At 31.0% G+C, this 17,131-nt stretch overlaps 2 protein-coding genes across 2 annotated transcripts; both read left to right on the top strand.

Moving 5' to 3' along the window:
• Positions 1-1,288: 1,288 nt before the first annotated feature.
• Positions 1,289-3,153, top strand: LOC117922540 (cytochrome P450 81Q32-like). The gene is made up of 2 exons (XM_034840685.1): positions 1,289-2,202; positions 2,407-3,153. Exons 1-2 carry the CDS (start codon positions 1,297-1,299, stop codon positions 3,025-3,027), a joined length of 1,527 nt encoding a protein of 508 aa, XP_034696576.1. The 5' UTR covers positions 1,289-1,296; the 3' UTR covers positions 3,028-3,153.
• Positions 3,154-15,267: 12,114 nt separating this feature from the next.
• Positions 15,268-16,448, top strand: LOC117922590. The gene is made up of 3 exons (XM_034840750.1): positions 15,268-15,515; positions 15,715-15,820; positions 16,005-16,448. Exons 1-3 carry the CDS (start codon positions 15,361-15,363, stop codon positions 16,251-16,253), a joined length of 510 nt encoding a protein of 169 aa, XP_034696641.1. The 5' UTR covers positions 15,268-15,360; the 3' UTR covers positions 16,254-16,448.
• Positions 16,449-17,131: the final 683 nt, after the last annotated feature.

The following is a 17,131-nucleotide window of genomic DNA, read 5'->3' as shown; positions in this document are numbered from 1 at the left end:
GGAATGAATATTGGGAACGAACCATATGTAGAAGACCAGGAAGCGGGTGAGACTTTCAAATATAGGCAACTTTGAACTACATGCATGTATTGTTGATTAATTAACGAGCAAAAGCGTGCAAGTCACCCTAAGATATGTATAACTAAATTCTATAACTTATTTTTTCAGTCAATTATATTATTTAATTACTTTTTTTAGCAAATATTAACACCATTTCTAACCTTTTATTAAATAAAATATCCCTTCAAAGATTCCTTTTTAGAATGATAGGCTCTGAAATTAAATTTGTAATTAAAAGTTATTTCATGATGGCATCACCAATGCTTGTTGCGTGTGCATAATAACATTTCTATTCCAAATGTTTTTAAGAGAATCAATTATCAAACATTTTTTGAGAAAATATTATAAGTGATTTTTTAATATTATAAATAATTTTTCAGATTTTTTAAAAATATTTCCTAAAATTTGTCAAACATCGATTATTTTTCAAAAACATTTTTTAGGCTAAAAATATTTTATAGAATTACTATCACACGGACTCTAAAAATATGTTTAATAGTAATTTTAGAAAATGTTTTTAGCAATTATAATACTTGAAAAATAAAAACTTTTAAGTGTTTTAAAAACTAAAAATATTTCCTAAAATCACTTTGAAACACAATCTAACAGTGTGTTTGACAATAATTTTATAAAGTATCTTTAATATTTCTAATACTTGAAAAATAAAAAATTTCAAATATTAGAAATGGTGAAAACACTTTCTAAAATCACCGTCAAATATACTCTAAGAGTCCATTTGACAATGATTCTAGAAAACACTTCTAATATTTTTAATAGTTGAAAATTTTATCATTTAAATATTAGAATAGTTAAAAATATTTTTTAAAATTATTACCAAATACACTCTACCCTATTTGACAATGATTCTAAGAAGCGTATCTAATATTTTTAATACTTAAAAAATTTTATTTTAAATATTAAAATGGTTAAAAACATTTTTTAGAATTATTGTCAAACATATTTTAAGAGTCTAATAACTTCAAAAAACGCTTTCAATCTTATTCAAATGTTAAAAAAAAAAAAAAAAAAAAATTAAAACATTTTTTAAAATGATTCAAACGCAAAATAAGACTTCTTCCTCATTTTAAAGTCAACAACTTCATTATTATTATGTTTTTATGGGTTCCAATGTGAAGCTAGCCGGCCAAGCAATAAAAACTGGTTGACAAATATTATAAACCATACATATATAGAGGACCCATATAGCTCTCGAGACCACAAACAAAAATCACAAAGATGGAAGCAATCTACTTGTGCTTGCCTTTTTTCTTGGCTTTGTATTTATCCACTAGACACTGGCTTCAAAAGCTCAAAAATCTTCCACCATCTCCATTTCTCACTTTCCCCATAATTGGCCATCTCTACCTCTTAAAGAAGCCATTGCACCGAACGTTGGCTGATCTTTCCGCCCGCTACGGCCCCATAGTCTTCCTCCGTCTCGGCTCACGCCAGACCCTCCTTGTTTCTTCACCTTCTGCTGCTGAGGAATGCCTGTCCAAGAACGATGTCGTTTTCGCCAACCGCCCTCAACTGCTGGCCGGGAAATACATCGGCTACAACTACACCAGCATGGCCTGGGCTAACTACGGCGACCACTGGCGAAACCTCCGCCGAATCTCTGCCCTTGAAATTCTCTCCACCAGCCGTATCCAAATGCTCTCCGGCATCCGTTCGGATGAAGTCCGGTCCCTACTTCTCCGACTTTTGGAGAATGGGACGGAGACGGTGGACATGAAGACGGCCTTTTTTGAGGTGACGATGAACGTGATGATGAGGATGATCGCCGGGAAGAGGTACTATGGCGGGAAAGTGGTGGAGGCGGAGGATACAGCTAAGTTTCAGGAGATAATAGAGGATACATTTCGGTTGGGAGATACAACGAATATCGGAGATTATTTGCCGGTGTTGAGGTGGTTGGGGGTGAAGGGGAAGGAGAAGGGGTTGAGGGAGTTGCAGAGGAAGAGAGATAGGTTCATGCAGGGTTTGATAGAAGAGCATAGAACAAGAATGGCGAAAGAGTCATATTCTTCTTCATCCTGTAGAGCCGTAGAAAAGAAGAAGACGATGATCGAAGTTCTGCTATCCTTGCAGGAGAAGGAAGCTGAGTACTACACAGACGAGATCATCAGAGGCCTCATGCTGGTGAGTTTTACTATACATCATACTCACTGGCCACAAATTTCATTGTTGCATGCCTCAGCAACTTGATTCAATAATTTAAAATAAAATCATGAATCTTATAATGCATGGTTATAGTGAGAATGTTTTAAATCCATTATGAATTTTTCAATCATCAGGTCTTCTAAATAAACAAATTCAATTTACAAATCTCCTTTAAATTTTCAGGCTCTCTTAGGAGCTGGAATCGACACCACCTCTGCAACTCTGGAATGGGCAATGTCACTTTTGCTGAACAACCCACAAGTCCTAAAGAAGGCCCAAATGGAGATGGACAATCAGCTGGGACCCAACCATCTCATTGAAGAATCGGATCTAAGCCAACTCCCTTACCTTCATTGCATCATAAGGGAGACACAGCGCATGTACCCAGCAGGGCCAATAGTTCCTCACGAGTCATCAAAGGAGTGCATGGTAGGGGGCTATCACATACCTCGTGGCACAATGTTACTTGTCAACATATGGGGCATACAAAATGACCCTGAAGTTTGGAAGGAGCCGAGAAAATTCTTACCAGAGAGGTTTGAAGTAGGGCTAGAAGGAGAAGGACATGGGTTGAGGTTGATGCCATTTGGTTCAGGCAGGAGGGGGTGCCCTGGGGAGGGCTTAGCCATACGAATGGTTGGGTTGGTGTTGGGGTCATTGATTCAGTGCTTTGATTGGGAGAGGGCTGGTGAAGGGAAGGTGGACATGAGTGAAGGGATTGGACTCACTTTGCCCAAGGCTCAGCCTTTGTTGGCTAAGTGTAGGCCTCGCCCAGCCTTGATCAACCTTCTTTCACAAATCTGACTCAATTAGCTAGGTTCACACTGTTAGTAATGTATGTGCTTTGATATATATTTAGAATAAGACTTTGAGGGCTTGTATACTCCTTTTCTTAGACAACTTCAATAAAATTTTATACTTTTTTATTTATTTATTTTTTGTTACATGCAATTAATATATATATATATATATATATATATATATCAAATCTAACATAGGCGAGCAACATGGGCTATGATTATCATGTGAAACTCATCTTGTGGCCTGTTGATGGGCTGTGACAAGAGATGTCAAAGTAGTGGTCAGGCCCAATTATTCCAACTGAATTAAAGGTCATTCAATTTTTTCACCTGAGCCCAGACCAATAACTGCTATTCCAGCCCAACTCATTGTGGTTGTTCCAAAATTGTTGGTATTGCCATTACCAGCTGTCTAATCATCAATTTCTCCATAGAAAAAAAAACATAATAACTTTGAAACAATGTTTTCAAAATCTAACCGATCATCAAATTAAAAAAATTATTATTTCATAGTTCACGAAGGAAGGTTGTTTGACATGCTAAATATGATTCATTTTGCATGAAATTTTAAGTGGATATTCTATTTTTCATGAAAAATATCATTATGGAATTTGATTTCAAAGTTAATAATTAGATTTTTGGTTTTTGGTAAGGTGGTTTATCCTAAAAATTTTATTTAATATATTTTGAAAGAAATTATCTATATTATTGTGGTTAGATAGATCTATTTATATCTATAATGTCTGAGCCTGATTTGGTATATATTTTCTCGATGTTAATTAATGAAATTATCATTAGATGATAATTTAGTTTACGAAAATTAAAGAAAAATTATTTGTATTGAATTTTGAGACCGTTGAAATAAAAATGTATTATGAAAAAAAAATAGTTTCACTATGATGCTATTGTATATTGCATTTGCATCATAATTGTATATATAATAATGAAAGGAGGTATGTAATGGAAAAAAATAATGAATTAAGAATGACACAAGATCCATAGTGTGAAAGATACAATAATTTACTTTGGAAAGGTTATAATAGATAGTGCATTTGGGTACAAACGTGTTACTTTCAATAAAAGTTCAATAATAATAGTGAATTATATGATTGGATGTTCTATCTCCGATTGCATTTTATTTTAATTACTATAAAAGAAATATTTAGATTAATGTTTGAATGTTTATTTTAATATATTTTAACCTTTGATTATTATTCGTTAACCCTTTCGAATGTAAGGCAACTTACTGAGCAATTTGGAAATATGTCCATCCATTTTATTTTATTTTATTTTATTTTTAGATGTAGGAAAACTCATGGATGGATTAGGGAGGGTTTCAAAATGTCCAAAGGGTTTAATATATTTTAACCTTTGATTAAAAATGTTGTTCACTTGTGTTAAACTTTTGAAAATGTATTCATTTGGTAAATTTGGGTACATGTAATTTAATTATACTTTCATTTATTGTAAACAAACTGTGTGAATATTTGATTTAGAAATAGTTATAAAGACTGCGATGATTATCTTAGTTCAATATGAATAACACTTATAAGCTAGTAAAAGTTAATGGAAAGGGAAAAAAAAAATCATTTAATTGAATTTTTAGTTTAGTAATTCTTAGTATCCAAGTCAAAATTCAACCTTTGACTTGGAAACATGAATCGAGTTTCAGGTCATCAGGTTATGGTAAATCTCTTTCTCATTGCTGACCACCCCCGTAACAACTAACAAAAAATATCACTTCAATTACAAAAACATGGAAGACAAGTTTCCTAACACATATCCTCAACAGGAAGCAACCATATTGTAATTCAAAATCACCAAAGTCTTTCCCGGGTATTAGGTATTGATTCAACTTTAATTATTTTTATGATCACAATTACCATGCATTTTCCTTCACTATATATGTAGTATTGGATGAACTATGTGTACGTTCATCTTTTTCACAATTCAAGATCATAGTTTTCTAATATAATAATGAATGTAGTTGACTCAAAACATACTTGATAACTTTTTGATAGAAAATAATATTTTCAGATCGTATTTTAAAAATAAATTTTAAAGTATTTTTTGGAATCGATTTTAATTATTTTCATTTATTTTCAATTGTTTTCAAATGATTATTTTAAAATAACAATCGTAAAAATATAGAAAATGATTGAACATAAAACATTACTTAAAATATTTGAAAACATAGAAAACAATTCGAAAATATTTCAAATTTAAAATAGACTTTTGTATTAAGAAACATCATACAATTATTCTTAAAAATTACTTTTTTTAAACAGTATAAGTCATGGTAAGATTCAGTGGCCTTTGGCTTCCATGCACTGTAAAAATTTCTTTACGTGGACTTGATCATCAGTAAAGATAAGATTCAACAGCCTTAGCTTCACTGTACTCTGAAATTTTCTTCAAATTACATGGACCTTCCCCAGTTACACCAGCTATGATCAACAATAATTCAGTTTTGAATAAGCGAGAGTTCTTTTAAATATCTTTCTGACTCGAATTCATAATAAAATTAATCAAAATGTGAATATATATATATATATATTGTAACGACCTGCTCCCAATCGTGTAGATCCAAAAGGACCCTCACGATTTTAAAACGCGTCTATAGGGTTAAAAAAAGTCCATAGACACAACGTCCTCGTTTTGTCCCATGGGATTATAGTGCCAAACATATAAACACCCTCTATGGGGCCAAACAAACCCCCATACCGAGATCGAAGATTAGCTCTGACACCATTTGTAATGGTCCACTCCCAACCATGTAGATATTATCCGCTTTGAACCCAACAGGGCCCTCACGGCTTTAAAACGCATCTATAGGGTTAAGAAAAGTCCATAGACACAACGTCCTCGTTGTGTCCCATGGGATTATAGGGTCAAACAGATAAACACCCTCTATGGGGCCAAACAAACCCCCACACCGAGATCGAAGATTAGCTCTTATACCATTTGTAATAGTCAACTCCCAACCATGTAGATATTATCCGCTTTGAACTCAACAGGGCCCTCACGGCTTTAAAACATATCTACAGAGTTAAAAAGAATTCATAGACACAATGTCCTCGTTGTGTCCCATTGGATTACAGGGTTAAACAAACAAACACCCTCTACGGGGTCAAACAAACCCCCATACCGAGATCAGAGATCGGCTCTGATACCATTTGTAATAGTCCACTCCTAACCGTGTAGATATTATTCGCTTTGGACCCAACAGGGCTCTCACGGCCTTAAAACGCGTCTACTTGGTTAAGAGGAGCCTCTACATATATAGCGCCAGAAACTTTCTTCCTCATCCGATGTGGGATATCACAAACACCCTCTATCCAATGTGAGACATCACAAAAAAAGAAGATAAAATTTTGAAAGCAGTTTTCTGTTCTCAATAAGAATATACAAAATAATTTTATGTTTTTTAAAACATAAAATATGGTGTTTCTAGAAAATATTTTTTAAAATTGTTTTTGTTGTTTTCATTTGTTTTTTGAGGATCATTCTAAAACAAATTGTTTTTAAAAATATAAAGAATGATTAAAATAAAATATTATATATAAAAATTATTTTTAAAACATATATAAAAACATAGAAAATATGTCAAAAATATTTTAGATATTTAAACATACATATGTTTACAAAACATAAATAGCTCAAAAAATGTTTTTTATAATTATTTTTTAAAACTAATCTCTAATGTTTTGTAGAATAAAAATTTGTTTGAAAATCTGAAATATTTTTAACTTATTTTTAATATTTTTAAATATATTTTAAAAGTAAATTTTATATGTAGTACTTTATTTTTAATTATTCTACATATTTGTATAATTATTTTCTAAAACAATCCTTAAGAAATAAGTGAAAACAACATAAAACAAATAAAAAATATTTTATGAAAACACTTTATTTTATGTTTTTAAGAATAGAAAACAGAAAATAATTTTTAATTGTCAAATATGTTTTTTTTTTTTTTTGCCTTTTTGGAGAACAAAAAGTTGTTCTCATTGCCAAACAAGTCTAAGTATATATAATCAAACTTTTTCTTTTTATCTTTTTAGAGAACAAAAAATTGTTCTTGAAAATAGTTATTGAATAGGTCTTAAGTATACATAATCAAACTTATCCACCTATTCCATAATGTATATCTCACCCATTATATTAAGCTATAGAACATTTATCATATCATAAATTTTCCATTATATATGATCATATCTCTGAGTAAGCAAACCTAATTTGTAATTTCTTTTTTTATATGCAGGTTCTATGAAGTGCTGGGACCGATACTACATCCACGACACTAGAATGGGCAATGTCACTTTCGCTGCGCAATCCACATATCCTTAAGAAAGCACAAATGGAGATGGACAATCAACGGCCACAACTTGAAGAATCAGATCTAAACCAGCTTCCATACCTCCAGTCCATCATAAAAGAAACGGAACGCATGTACCCAGCAGGCCCCATAATACCTCATGAATCATCGGATGACTGTGTGGCAGGTGGTTTTCGAATTCCCCGTGGCACAATGCTACTTCTTAACATATGGGCTGTGCAGAATGACCCTAAAGTCTGGAAGGAGCCAAGAAAATTCAATCCAGAGAGGTTTGAAGGCTTGGAATGGGAGAAACACGGGCTCAAGCTTATGCCATTTGGATCAGGGAGGAGGGGGTGACCTGGGGAGGCTTTAGCCATTAGGATGCTTGGATTGGGATTGGGGTCATTGATTCAGTGCTTTGATTGGGAGATGGTTGGTGGGGGGATGGTGGACATGAGTGAAGGGACTGGACTCACTTTGCCTAGGGCTCATCCCTTGTTGGTTAAGTGTAGCACTCGTCCAGCCTTGGTGAACCTTCTTTCACAAATTTAAATCAATTAGGTTCATATGTTATGATCATATTATGCATATGATGGTATTGTTATTGAAATAAATGGTTTGAGGGTTTACTAGTTTAGCTTTGATTGGGAGATGGTTGGAGAAGAGACCATGACATGACCCACAAGGGATTGGACTCACTTTGCCAAGACTCCACTCTCTGGCTAATTGTATGCCTTGTCTGGCCTTGATGAATTTAATAAATTTGAATGTATCGAGTCTGTATTGCTATAATTTGCGTGTTTGATGCAAGAGTTTTAAGTGGTTTTCACAGCAATTTATTTTCTAGAACAACTTGGAATAAAATTTTAAATATTTCTTTCTTTGATTTTTCAAACCTGAGATTGCACGATTTTCTAGAATCCTCTAAGGTTGCGACTAGGGCGGGTTGAGTTGGGTTTATAACTAACCCAAACATAACCCAAATTAAGAAACATTGGACTCGAAGAATCAATAGGTTTCCCTGCTTCTTACGTTCCATTACCAAGTTATACTCATGATCACCCAAGGTAGCCTTAGAGATGAAGGTATTGGTTTATGTATACTCCAAATGGTGCCTCTCCGGCCGCCCTGACCTCTCTTCTATGGATGAAGATGAAGTCCCAACGTTCTCCATGGAAAGTAAACAAAAACCATAGGCATTAAGGACAAGGAATGGAATCACCTAAACAATCGACAACAATAAAACCCTAAAATCTATTGGGCTTCTATTATAGGCTACAGCCCCATCAAACAAAACATATCTAAATGAGGACCAAATAAATACGTACTAAATAATATGGAACTGAAAAGAAGGAAAGATCAAAGAGTTAAGTAGAAGTAGCCAAAAGAAAAGTAGGCCTAACACCTAAACAAAGGACAAATAGAGGAGAATCCCAACAATCAAGAGAAAGAAAAGCTCTCTATAGCTGGAAAAGAAAAAAAAATTCTAAGGTATTAATGGTAACAAAAGTGTGTGACTCTTATATATCACTCACTTTTTAACATTGAAACAATGTAATGATGGCACCAACCCTAATAGTTGTCAAAGTTAGGCAACTTAAAGCTTAAAGCATCATAATCCTCGACTTGTGTGATGAAGCCTAATTATTTGAATCTCGCTCTTAATCATATAAATATTATTTGAAATTTTTTTTACTATTTAATATGAGGCATCACAACCCACTTCATTGAGTAACACGCAAATCTCAATAACATAAAACTCCTCAACATAGAATTCCTTCTTTCGCATTCTTATTTGTAATTCTTTGCAAATAAGCTTTATATAACGATCATCTAAAACTTGAATTTTGCATCCATTCTAGTGGATTCTCTAGGGTTCAACTTTGGAAGTTTGGTAAGCATAAGTATCAATGAAAGGAAAACTTTCTTAGAGAAGACTAAATCATTAAAATGTCTTTCTTAGAAAAAACCTCTTCTAGGATTTATTTTGTTTTAGTGATGGTTTTGTTTAAGCTTCTTTGCAAAGACTTAAGACAATTCTCTAATATTTGAACAATTACATAAAGCCCTAAGGACATCTATTACTTGTTGCTAAGTCCAATTCCAAATTCAATTACAAAATGAAGCCTCTCCTTGGAAATTCCACATCATTTCTATCCCAACAACTCAAATGGGCCAAGCCCTGCCCATGATTATTGCAATATTATCTGATATCTTTGTCTCTTTTGTTTTTAAATATAGAGAAGTAAACTTCCACATAAGTTAAAAATCCGTTCCTAATTTTTTTCAGTCCTTAAATTCTAAAAGCAAAGAATTCAATCAATATAATTTGAAATAAAAAGTAATTTTTTTCATTCAAATTATTATTTAAATAAAGCGAGTGTCTCATTGATGTTAAAAGTTTTGGAACAACTCACTTGAATTTACTTATCATACAAGTAAACTAGTGGAACAATCAATCACAAAATTTCCTACTTTCATCATCTTTTTAAGTACTTCGAATCTACCGTACAAATTAAGTCTCCGTTTTATTATACTTTTTGAAACTTATTTTTAAAAATTGTTTTTAAATTAAAAAATAAAAAATAAATTTTTAAAATAAGTTTAAAAAAACATAGTCAAGTAGATTCATGTTTTTTTTTTTTAATTTTAAAAATGGATAAAAATAACTCTTACTGACTCTTTAAAATTTGTTCTTTATTTCATTTTATTTTTAAAAATTATTTTTAAAAAACAACCCTTTTAGAAAAATTTAAAACACTTAAAGTTTTTAAAAGCTAAAAATTATTTTTAAATCAATGATAAAACAAACTCTAAAATATTTGAAAAGTGACATATGTGGCTTCCTCGATCTTTCACTTACACCTCTGACATGCACTGACAGTGACTTCCTTCCTCCACCAAGTGCATGTATTCAAGTTTGATTTCCCTTCTGTTCAAGCTTAAAGATTATATTTTTTGAATAAAATATATCAAATTCACGTGCATTTATTGTATGCCTTAGTGGATTTCCTGCAGTGTAAGATGTAGTGCATATTGAGTAGGACCTGCATGTTAAAAAGAAAGGCATTGTAAGCGCGCAAAACAATACTAGTTTAGAGATGTCTCAATTATAAGGGGCATGGGAGGATGACATCAATTTCTTATATCTTTTACATGTGATCTCCAGCAAGAGTGGTTATTATTTTATAAATTTTTTTTAGTAAATAATAACATTTTGGAATGTTTGCTCCATCTTTTCTTTTCAAAGACTTGTAAAAGTGAAATCATGTTGTGTGTGGCCAATTGTATTTATATAAGAATATTGGAGTTGGATTTGGGTGTCTAACTTAGCTGACTCGATCTGACCAAATAAATAAAAGTGGAGAAGTAGTTTTTGAGTGTTTTATAATTATCTAAAAATTATCATGATAAAAAGAAAATAGAATTTCTCTCTCGAAAAGATCTAAGAAAGAATACATTTTCTTTCTCTCTCCCTAAAAACTAAAAAAATATGATTTTTTTTTCCGAAAAAATAAAAATCATCTTTCTTGAAGCATTGTTTTTCCTATTTTCTCCATGAAAATGAAGGTGAAGACACTTATACTGTGAAAATAAAATAATTATTGTATTCGTAATTTTATTCATGTTTTGGAGTGAGAAAATTGGTCAGTAAAATAATCAATAAATATTTTTAGACATCTTGAAAAATAACTCAAAAGCTTTATTTTCCATCAAGATTGTCTTTGATCCACGTAAATAAATATAGTGTAAAAATAAAATTGGAATATCTTTCTTTTATTGAAAATACAATATTTATATTATTTTTTTGGTTGTTTGGCGAAATAAAGATGGTTTTGAAAAACATAATTAGAAAAAGAAAGATTGAAACGTGTTTTACACTCGTACTATCTCATGAATATGTATATCCCACCTAATTGAAAGAGATATCCAAATTTCATTAGTAGGGAATGGAAACATATCTAGATTCTTCTCCCATTCTATCAACATCCATACTTAAGAGTTTTTAAATCTTAGCCTATCTCCAAACAAACACACCCTATATGTTTGGCACGTCATATAAAAGGTCTACATATTAATTCTCCATTGAAATAAGAATGAAATTGAAAAACTTGTTCCATTTCTAAATGTTACAAGGTTGAAACCAATTCTAATATTTTTTTTTTTTTTTATGGATGACATGTTTGAATAGAATTTTTAAGTTGCATCTTTAGGGATTAGAAAGAGTATTATTCTCGGAATAACTTATCCAAAAATTTCTCCAGTTTAATTAATTCTAAAATACTCCATAAATAAAATTCAACAAGGTATATTCCAAGAAAATTAGTTGGAGAAGCATTTAAAAACCTTAAGTTGCTAGGAACCCGAATTTCTCTATTCCCTTATCTTGAATCATATAGGTGAATGCAAAACTACCCTAACCCTCTTAATCCTATGCAATGGAAGAATTTTTTTATTTATTATTATTTTAGATCAAGAGGAAAGTTATTAGAGCACTTTATCTATGATTTAGATGTTCTCAAATCATTATCGTTCGATGAAAATGAAGAACAATGAATCTGAAAGTCTTATACATCCAAGATCTTTCATCCGATGGCTCGAACTACGATTTTGACACTTCAAAGTATGGGCTTTGGAAGAGAGAATATCTTTGTTCTCTCTTTTTCTAAAGGTGGAAAACAAAATCATTAGGAAATTCTAACTCATAAACGGTATTTATAGGATTGTTCATTGGGTTTAAGTAACTTAAGTCCATCAAGACTTGGATCAATTAATTGTTTTAATCCTAACTGATTAAGTTTTTAGATCATGCAAAAGAAATTAGAGTAATTTTGTGACTATAATATGTTTCCTTTTATAAAAAGATACTCGGCTAATAAACAATGGTACAACTCATGTGCATAACCATAATATGTAGGCTTACCCATTCATTTTATATTTATAAAAATGCGTTTAGCAGTGATTTTAGAAAACATTTCTACATTTTCTAATATTTCAAAAAATTTCATCTTTCAAATATGAATAAAAGAACTAAAAATACTTTTTAAAATTATTATCAATTGCACTCTAAATTTCATTGGACCAGAAACGATACTTCTACTATTAATAGCTCAATTGTTTCACTTTTCTATCTTCCAAAAAAAGTTATGTGCATAATAGTTATGTGCAAATATCTTTCGTATTTAGCTCTAGAACATAGTATATCTTACACATTTTAATAATTATATTTTAATTATTCCAAATACATATTTTTCTTAAAATGGAAGATAACTTGTCTTGTTTTTGTAGGGGTCACACTACACATGGCATTATTGTATTGATAAAAATTTATGTAATATGTCAACTTTTAATCAGTCACAATTAAAATTTTTTTTTTGGGTTGATCCATAATTATCTTAATTTGAATGTACAATAACTTATAAAAGTTATTATTATTTTTTTTGGGAAATTATCCAAAAGAGTGGCCTGGGAAAATAAGGACACTAATGCCTATTCACCTTTAGGTTTTTTTTATAAATTTTGAAATCATAAAATAATGCTTAAAATTTCTTTTTTTATTATGTTATAATTTAGTTGGGTTTGATTCCAAGTTGTTGAGGTGAATCTTATCGATATTTCTTTATAACAATCCCTTTGATTAAGAATCCTACCATAATCTATTTCTCAACAACCAACCTTAAAAGGCTTCACAACCTTTAAGGCTTCAGCGTTAGCTAATTAGGCTAGGCATGGAAAGGTCTTAATTTTGGCTTTAATAATACTAACAAATTTGGTGTGTTCGTCATTCTATGTTATGGGGTTCTTCTTAAATTTATTTCTTAATGGTGCATACAATTGATTTATGTCCTTAAAAAATCCAAAATATAATTAAGGCTTCCTAATGTTATAATTGTTTCTTATCCTTAATTTTATTTGGAACTTTGGAACTTACATCAAACTAAATTGATCTCTAAATGGGAGTTATAATCCCTTACCAATCTTTCCTTATCAGAATCCCTTTTCTTAATAATCCCTCAATAACCCATTTCTAAAGCATCTAGTCAGGGTTAGCTTATTAGGGTTAGACAAATTATTATGTTATTTTACTAAATATATTTAATGATTTAAATTAAGTTATTAAGTGACTTTAAGTTATTAAATTGGTTTACTAAACACCCACTTAATATATTTTTAATAATCACTTTAAAAAATTTTAAAATTTGAGATAATAATTTTTTTTAGTTAATACTTAAGGGAGGCCATTGAAATTAATCCTTTTTCGAAATGAATAATACTTTATCTGAAGGTAAGGTGAGTATTAATAAAATACCAGGGATAAATAGCAATTTATCACGAGATTTTGGTGAAGGAAGGAGCGAGTCAAGCGAAAGCGACTAACCGAGAGCCTTCTAGAGAGTTCACTTATCGGTGACGTGTACAAATTGTTTGTTGTATTTTCATGTCTATCCTTTATTTTTTCTTGACATTTTATTTTTGGTTCTAGTGTGTGTTTCTTCACGCTTTGAGGAACTTGGCTAAATATCTCTAATTGATTAATTATAATATAATATAATATAATATAATATATATTACTACATTCATTGATTTAAAAATTAGTCAAATATTATTTTCATTATTTTAAATTAGAGGAAAGATGAGTGAAAATATGAAATGAAAATAATAAAAAAGACATTTAGGGGTGTTTGGTACTTGGGAACGAATAGTGAGAATAAATATCTCATTCATTACCTCCCTTGTTCTCATGTTTGGATAAGTTTTATAAAGATATGAATGGAATAAAAAATAATTTTGACAAAAATCAAATGTCACGTTGGATTTTAATTTCTCGTAAGTAAGAAAGAAAATATAAAATAGTCTTAAATTACTATATTACTCTTAAATTTCATTCATCAAGACCCCGATGTCTTTTCATCCCATAATAAAGCTAATTTTTAGTCTTATTATCTAGTAACAAAAAAAGAAAAAAAAAAACTCTAAAAATTTACTTTTAAAAAATTGAAAATAAAAAAATTATTTTAAATTGTGTAAGGGTATTATTGTCAATTTATATCTTTTTCATTCTTATTCTTAATACTATCAAACATTAAAATAAAAACAAATAATTATTCTAATCTTGAATTTCTAGGCTCATCCAAACATAAAAAATTCATTTCCATTCACCAAAAAAACAAGTATGGAAATAAAATTTTCATTTGCATTTTCTATTCCTATATACCAAACACTCCTTTAATGAAATTTCAACGGATAGAAGTTAGATGTATTTAGCCAAAACTTTAAGGGAGGTCAATGAAACTAAGCCTTTCGTGAAATTGTAAAATTTAACCTAAAATAATTAACTAGGAAGGGCAAATAGTATGAGTGAGGCACCAAAAAAGACATTAAAAGTGAAACAGTCAAGACGTGATACTAAAAAAAAATATAAAAAGGTCGGACAATTAAGGGACGACTCTAACAGAGGACATAAAAAAGCTAGAAAGTTGAATGCGACACTAAAAAAAGATATAAAAAGAGGTTGAACACTCTAAGCGTGACAATAATAGGAAAAAGAAGTCGGACAGTCAGTGAGCGACTCTAACAAAAAGGTAAAAGAGTGAACAATTCATAATATTTTATTCAAATGAAATTTTTTTTTAGAGATGATTATATTTTAACATAATATCCTAAAATAATATGTTAGTTAAATTAATTTTTTCTGAATTTTAATATTTGTGTAACTTTTCCGTGTATCAAAACCACATTGACCAAAAAATTTACTAACCGTGACCGCGATGTATAGTTATCCAAACGTAACGTGCCAGAAGTATTTCGAGAATGTGACACGCATGCAGCCCACGTGGCAGCTGAAAGAGGCCGGTGCAATTTTCTATAAATGCCAACGTCCCCCATGTCGGTGCCGTGAGTTCCTCTGTTTCTCTTGTCATCGCTCTTTCCTTGCGGTCATCTGAAATTCTACATTCTGGGGTGATTGGTTTCTCAAATTTTTGAGTGTCTTGGTGGTTGAAGTTTCTCGGGAAAATGAAGGAAATTGTGGGAAATCCTCTGCATCTTACTTCCTTGAATCACATTTCGCTTGTATGTAGTTCAGTTGAGGAGTCCATCAATTTCTACCAGAATGTTCTTGGGTTCATGCCGATCAGGAGGCCTGACACCTTCGATTTTAATGGAGCATGGTAATTTCCTTGAAACCCACTTGGGAAATCTGAGTTCAATGGAGAGTCCAAGACCCGTATATATGGAATATTAATTAGGGCATTAAAGCGGGAAAAAAAGGGAGAAAAAAAAAAAAAAAAAGCACAGATGGAAAATTTTCTTTCTCATAATAAAGACTGATTTTCCTTTTGCGATAACGTTGTTTGGGTGTTGGTGCAGGCTATTCAGCTATGGAATAGGAATACACCTGCTGCAGTCATCTGACCCAGAAAAAATGTCTAAGAAAAAGGAGATTAATCCCAAGGACAATCACATTTCTTTTCAGGTGGTTTCTGTTCCTCGTTCCGTTTTTCTATTTTAAATTTATTTATTTTATATTTTATGTCAATTTGGGAAACACGTGGCCATGTAATCACGTGCCTTCCCCATAGCTTTTTTTAAAAAAAAATTAAAAAAAATGGAAAAAGAGGCCGAGAATAATCGGAAAATTGAAATGACGAAAATGGCAGTGTGAGAGCATGAGTGCAGTGGAGAAGAAGCTGAAGGAAATGGGAATGGAGTACACGCGGCAGAAGGTGGTGGAAGGAGGAATCGAGGTAGATCAGCTGTTCTTCCACGACCCAGATGGCTTCATGATCGAGATCTGCAACTGCGACAACCTCCCTGTCATCCCACTCTCTGGTCAGATGGTCCGAACCTGCTCCAGACTCAATCTCCAGATGAAGCAGCAGCAGCCCATGCCGGTGGTGAAGCTCTAAAACCCACCACCCACTGCCTACAGGCCCTACACTCTCCTCTCATCATCAAAGATAATGTCAGAAACTTTATCCTTTTGATTGTCTGTAATCTTTCCTAGTAAGCTCTAGGCTTTAATGGAGGAGAGGCTCTTGCTAAAATGGAATCCAAAAGATACGTGCCTCATTTGAATGCTGAGTACTGTGGGCCATTGCCTCTAATATACTAATCTTAGCATTTTTTTTTTCTATGACCATCCTTTCCTTAATTAAAAATAAGATCATATATTATCAATTAGATACAACATGACAGCATTTAAAAAATAAAATGGTACTTGGGACATGTTTGGTTGTTTGATAAATGATAAGAAAAGTGGGTTATCACTCGTTGATTTTTATCTATTTAAAAAATATTTTAAAATACATGTATTTTTTAATTTTTTTTTCACATAATTAGTTTTAAAAATAATGTTACTTGATTTATGATTTTTGTTTTCTCTTTAGAAACATATATCAAATATTGGATAATAATACTTAAACATTAATTATAATTAAAAAATAAATAAATAAAATATTAACTCCTATTATATTTTTTTAATATTTATATTTTAAACTTTTTTATCACTTATAAATCTTATAAAAAAATTTCATAATGATTTGTATCACATATTATATAATAAAAAATTATAATATATTTATTTATAAAATATTTTTAATATGTTTATTTATAAAATATTTTTATTAACTTAAAATAATAAATTATTTTTTTGATAATTTTATTTAATACTATCAAATAAAATATTATTTTAATAAATAATTATATGATTTATGAAAAATGACATGTGTTTTGAAATATTTTTAAATTGATAAAAGATGAAATTGATTTATAAAAATTGGGATTT

This window comes from Vitis riparia, chromosome 9, assembly GCF_004353265.1.
Source record: "Vitis riparia cultivar Riparia Gloire de Montpellier isolate 1030 chromosome 9, EGFV_Vit.rip_1.0, whole genome shotgun sequence".
Lineage (NCBI taxonomy): Eukaryota > Viridiplantae > Streptophyta > Magnoliopsida > Vitales > Vitaceae > Vitis > Vitis riparia.
Note: the sequence above shows the minus strand (reverse complement) of the source record. Positions and strands in the feature narration are given on the sequence as shown.

Bases quoted from the DNA above. Each gene is read 5' to 3' on its own strand.
- LOC117922540 (XM_034840685.1), top strand. From the start codon at position 1,297: ATGGAAGCAATCTACTTGTGCTTGCCTTTTTTCTTGGCTTTGTATTTA. The intron at 2,203-2,406 runs GTGAGTTTTACT...TTAAATTTTCAG, and splicing joins TCATCAGAGGCCTCATGCTG to GCTCTCTTAGGAGCTGGAAT.
- LOC117922590 (XM_034840750.1), top strand. From the start codon at position 15,361: ATGAAGGAAATTGTGGGAAATCCTCTGCATCTTACTTCCTTGAATCAC. The intron at 15,516-15,714 runs GTAATTTCCTTG...GTGTTGGTGCAG, and splicing joins TTCGATTTTAATGGAGCATG to GCTATTCAGCTATGGAATAG. The intron at 15,821-16,004 runs GTGGTTTCTGTT...CGAAAATGGCAG, and splicing joins ACAATCACATTTCTTTTCAG to TGTGAGAGCATGAGTGCAGT.